The sequence below is a fragment of the Miscanthus floridulus genome, chromosome 16, assembly GCF_019320115.1.
Source record: "Miscanthus floridulus cultivar M001 chromosome 16, ASM1932011v1, whole genome shotgun sequence".
Taxonomy (NCBI): domain Eukaryota; kingdom Viridiplantae; phylum Streptophyta; class Magnoliopsida; order Poales; family Poaceae; genus Miscanthus; species Miscanthus floridulus.
The window spans coordinates 79,538,573-79,542,686 of record NC_089595.1 but is presented as its reverse complement, the minus strand read 5'-3'; the positions used below and the strand labels follow the sequence as shown (position 1 = coordinate 79,542,686).

Below are 4,114 nucleotides of genomic sequence, written 5' to 3'. Positions count from 1 at the left end.
GAGGCGCGGGCGTCGGAGGCGCAGCCGCCTGTGACGGCGTGATGCGCGATGGCGGGTGCAGGAGGCGGAGAGGGTGGCGGGGACAGGAAACAGAAAAAAGAGAAAGAGAGAGAGGAAGAAGAAAGCGGTAGGAGCAAGAATGTCATTTCACCGCTGTTCTCTCTCCTCAACCGGCTGCAACCGATCCGCGGTGTCTTGTGGCCTAATTTCACCGAACCAGAGCGTCTTTTGACAAACTGCTCAAAACAGGGTGTCCGCCAACGAACGACCATCACTTTGGATGTCCGCCAGACAATTGTCCCTTGATTTTGAGTACGTACTGGCCAGAATTTCTTATCTGACAGATGTATGTCAGGGCAACAACCAAATATACCCTAGCTTTCAATAATCTTTATATGTCTATTTAAGCTCTAGCATAAGAAATGATGGATGCTGAAAATTTGCCCTTAAATACCACGAAGAAATAGGTAGCCTCAAATTCTGTAACCATGGCATGTAAGAAATTGTTGTAGAGTCTCGTAGGAACAAGCATGTTTTCCCCCTTATGAACACAATTCTGGATTGGAACACAGACACTTTACATGAGTTCTGTACTGATAACTTTAATAATGCATTTGGCTTGGGAACGCACACTACTACGATTTGATTTCTCTTAATTCACTAGCATTTTCAGTCAACCAGATCACAAACAATGGAAATTAGCAAGGACACGGTAAATCAGCGATGCAAGCTACGCATCACTAGAACACCGTACCAATAATCACCTTTTTCTTTCCCTTTTCTTACCGTGTGATAGTAATTAATTAATGCCTAGTTTAATTAAAGACTGCACATACTAGGCGCCAATTAATCATCTGTGCATGCAAATGTTTCGACTGCACCGAACGATCGATCAGTCATCAGTAGGTGGTGACGAACGGTTTGTACACTTTGAGGTCAGAGATGATTCCGGCGACGGAGCCCGTGGCGGAGGCAACGGTGATGATGAGGCAGGCGAGGCTGAGCAGCTGCAGGCACACCCACCGCGTGCTCCACCTGGGCACCTTCTTCTGCACGATGTACATCTCCACGGGGAAGTAGACGGTGAGCGGCCAGAAGCCGAGCGCTCCCAGGAGCCCGACCACGTCGTTGAAGAAGGGCAGCAGCATGGACACCACGGTCGTGGCCACCACGAACGCCGTTCGCCACGACAGCCGGAACAGGTTGAGCTTGTAGCACCGGCCGGCGGCCCCGGCGAGGGAGAGCGGGACGTCGACCTCGCCGGTGACGTAGCGGGACTTGGGCCACCGCTGCTGCGCCCACTTCTCGACGAAGGCGAACAGCGGCTGGCAGTAGACCTGATAGGCGCCGACGAGGTGGACGACGATGGCGGCGTTGGCGACGTCGAGGAGCCAGAAGGGCTCGTAGAAGCCGAAGCCCGTGAGGAGGTTCCCGGGCGCGTTGTCGCCGAACGCGGCGTAGCCCATGCACCCGCACAGCATGTAGAAGAGCGTGGTGACGGCGACGCTGACGATGGTGGCGCGGCGCATGACCTTGGACTCGGACGGCGGCGGCGCCTGGATGGTGTCCTGGATCTCGATGAGGATGAGCGAGTAGGAGTAGGCGAAGGCGATGTCGCCGAACGCCTGCAGGCTGCGCCACACCTTGTCGAGCGGGGTGACCGCGCCGACGCTGATGCCCGTGAGGCTGCCCTGGATGCCCTTGTTGGCCACCACCTGGACGATGCCCAGGCCCAGGCCGATGGTGGAGTAGGTGAAGGACATGACGGCGGCGAGGATGGAGAGCCACGAGATCTGGTCGAAGTCTGGGATCTGCGAGAAGAAGATCTCGGCCACGCCGAAGATGATCATGTACGGCGTGCTGGAGATATTGCACGGGTCCCCGTGCCCCTCCACGTGGAAGCAGTTCGCCCTCTTGATCGCCCTGTGGATGTACACGCAGCAGCACACGTCAGTTCGTCACGTCACCAAATTAAGCTGAGCTCAGCTCGGCTCGGAAGGTGCGGTCGGTTCTCGTGGTCTTTTTCTATATACTCACAGCATGCTAATGGAGGCGGCAATGGTGTAGCCGATGGCGACTCCGACGATGTTCGCGTACTGCAGGATCCCGCAGAGCTGCACCTTGATGCCACCTGCTCGACGAAACGACCGACAGCAGGGAAGGAGAAACAACGAGAGTCATCAGCTCTTGCTCTGCAACGGCCAACGGGCCAACGGCGGCGGAGTACAGCGAAGAATGGCGCATGCGTGCGCGGGGGTTTTCGCACGTACTGAGATTGGCGTTAACCGCGTCCATGTAGGTGTAGTTGCGCTTGCCGGTGCACGCGTCGCCGGAGCGGTAGCAGTCGGCGAGCAGCGCCGACGTGTAGTAGGTGACGAAGGAGAAGAGCAGCATGACGGCGGGGCCGGCCACCCAGCCGAGCTGCGCGATGGCCCACGCCAGCGACAGCACCCCGGACCCTATCACGGCCGTGATAATGTGCGCGCTCGCCGTCCACATCGTCCCTTCATGACAGACCATCAGCTTTCTGCATCTAGTTTGATCAAGAAGAAGCACGGCAGGCAGGCGTAGCATGTACAGCTGGCCGCTTGTTGCCAGGCAGCTAGCTAGCTGATCTCCTTACCGGTGCGCTTGAGGCGACCGTCGTCGTCATAGCACTTAGAGGCCGCCGTGTGACCGAGCTCCACCGAGGTCACCTCCATGGCCGCCGCCGGGTAGTAGTGCTTGGCGGGCACACGGTACCGTTCACCCCTATCTGCACGAGTTACAAATACAACGCCTGAACAGTGAGACTACAACACCGGTGCTCTAGATGAAGTGCTCAGCAACGTGACTCACGCAGCAATTTATACAGCCACCGATCGACAAGACGAGCGAGCTAGAACGTGCTGAAAGACACGGAATTAGACGACGTAGAAGGAAGCGCGCAGGAAGACTCAGCGTGGAATTCAGAGGCGGCCGACGACCCCAGCACTCACTGAGCTAGCTATAGGCTATAGACTATAGGCTACCACTCCACTGGCTCGTGGTTGGCTAGCTGGTGAAGTGAGTGAGTGTGTGGGGACGACGGCGGCAGTTTATAGCCTGTTGCCTGGAAGGTGTGGCCGTGTCCGTGTGGGTGACCACGGCAGGGGAACAGGGGATCTTGCACTTGCACAGTTGCACGGAACCATCGTCCTGTTTATATGGGTTTGTTTGGCTTATAAATCGTATTTTTTCAGCCAACGAATAATATTTTTCTCTCGTACCAAATCAGCCAACGATATTTTCAGCCATGACTTATCAGCCAAACAAACCGAAACGAACAGGGCGTCGTGCTTTTTTTCCCCCTTCTGGCTATCTTTGGGGTGAAGTTTATGTATATGAAAAATAGTGTTATACTGTTGGGTATTTTTGCTGGCTATTTACGGTATAACAACTTGCCTGGATGCACCGTCCCGATCAGAGATCTATCTCACGGGGGGTGGTGGGGACAGTGTCCACTGACTGACACAGACCAAGACCATGCACCGAGACCCGGACCTTGCAAGAAGACGCATCACACCAATATAATGCAAGAGATAGGATAAGATTGCAACAGTGGTGGGCGTACGTACTACAAGCACATGCCATGCGTGCTTTGAAGGATTAATTACCTTTGCAGAAGTCCACCTCTCCTCTTCTCCTGCCTTCTACCTCTTGCAACAATGCAAGAAGAGCTGCTAGCTTGAAGAGAGAAGGTGAGAGCTGCTACAACTTCAAGGGTAGATGTGTTGCTGTGCTGTGCCATGTATGCAGGCTGGCCGGGTTTTTATAGGGGATGCCGTGGCAGGCCGGCCTGGTTAATCAAAAGGCCTAGTGCCAGGGATTTCTGCGTTGTATAGGAATAGGATCAGTGAACGAAGAAGCTAGGGACGGAGGGTGCTGAGGCGTTCGCGCCCCACGGCCGCTCTCGATCACCCTTTCCTGCCCGTGGAATAAGTTCCGCGAGATCGAACAAGTTGAGGGCCCACTATGGATCGTATCAATAATGCACTGTATCATCATATGTACTTTGTTCCCGGTGGCGATCGAATGGAGATCATCATCCCGCTTGCTTGTATCGCGCGCAGCAAATGGGAAGACTCTGCTGCGT

The 4,114-nt window shown here is 55.0% G+C and overlaps 1 protein-coding gene across 2 annotated transcripts; it reads right to left on the bottom strand.

Annotated features, from left to right (window-relative positions):
* Positions 1 to 506: 506 nt before the first annotated feature.
* Positions 507 to 3,754, bottom strand: LOC136511656 (amino acid permease 3-like). 2 transcript variants are annotated; one of them, XM_066505701.1, is made up of 5 exons: positions 3,636 to 3,754; positions 2,624 to 2,755; positions 2,271 to 2,504; positions 2,038 to 2,131; positions 507 to 1,923 (listed from the first exon to the last, which is right to left on the bottom strand). In XM_066505701.1, the coding sequence occupies exons 2-5, from the start codon at positions 2,700 to 2,702 to the stop codon at positions 900 to 902; spliced, it is 1,431 nt and encodes a 476-aa protein (XP_066361798.1). In that variant the 5' UTR covers positions 2,703 to 2,755; positions 3,636 to 3,754; the 3' UTR covers positions 507 to 899. The 2 variants fall into 2 exon arrangements, with proteins under 2 accessions (XP_066361798.1, XP_066361799.1); XM_066505702.1 differs by lacking the exon at positions 3,636 to 3,754 and adding an exon at positions 2,839 to 3,037.
* Between the last annotated feature and the right edge of the window lie 360 nt (positions 3,755 to 4,114).

What these genes read in the sequence shown, in the direction of transcription:
- LOC136511656 (XM_066505701.1), bottom strand. Translation starts at nt 2,702, where the DNA reads ATGGAGGTGACCTCGGTGGAGCTCGGTCACACGGCGGCCTCTAAGTGC. An exon ending in CGCGGTTAACGCCAATCTCA is followed by an intron (nt 2,132 to 2,270) that starts GTACGTGCGAAA and finishes TTCGTCGAGCAG; the next exon opens with GTGGCATCAAGGTGCAGCTC. An exon ending in GCCGCCTCCATTAGCATGCT is followed by an intron (nt 1,924 to 2,037) that starts GTGAGTATATAG and finishes GTACATCCACAG; the next exon opens with GGCGATCAAGAGGGCGAACT.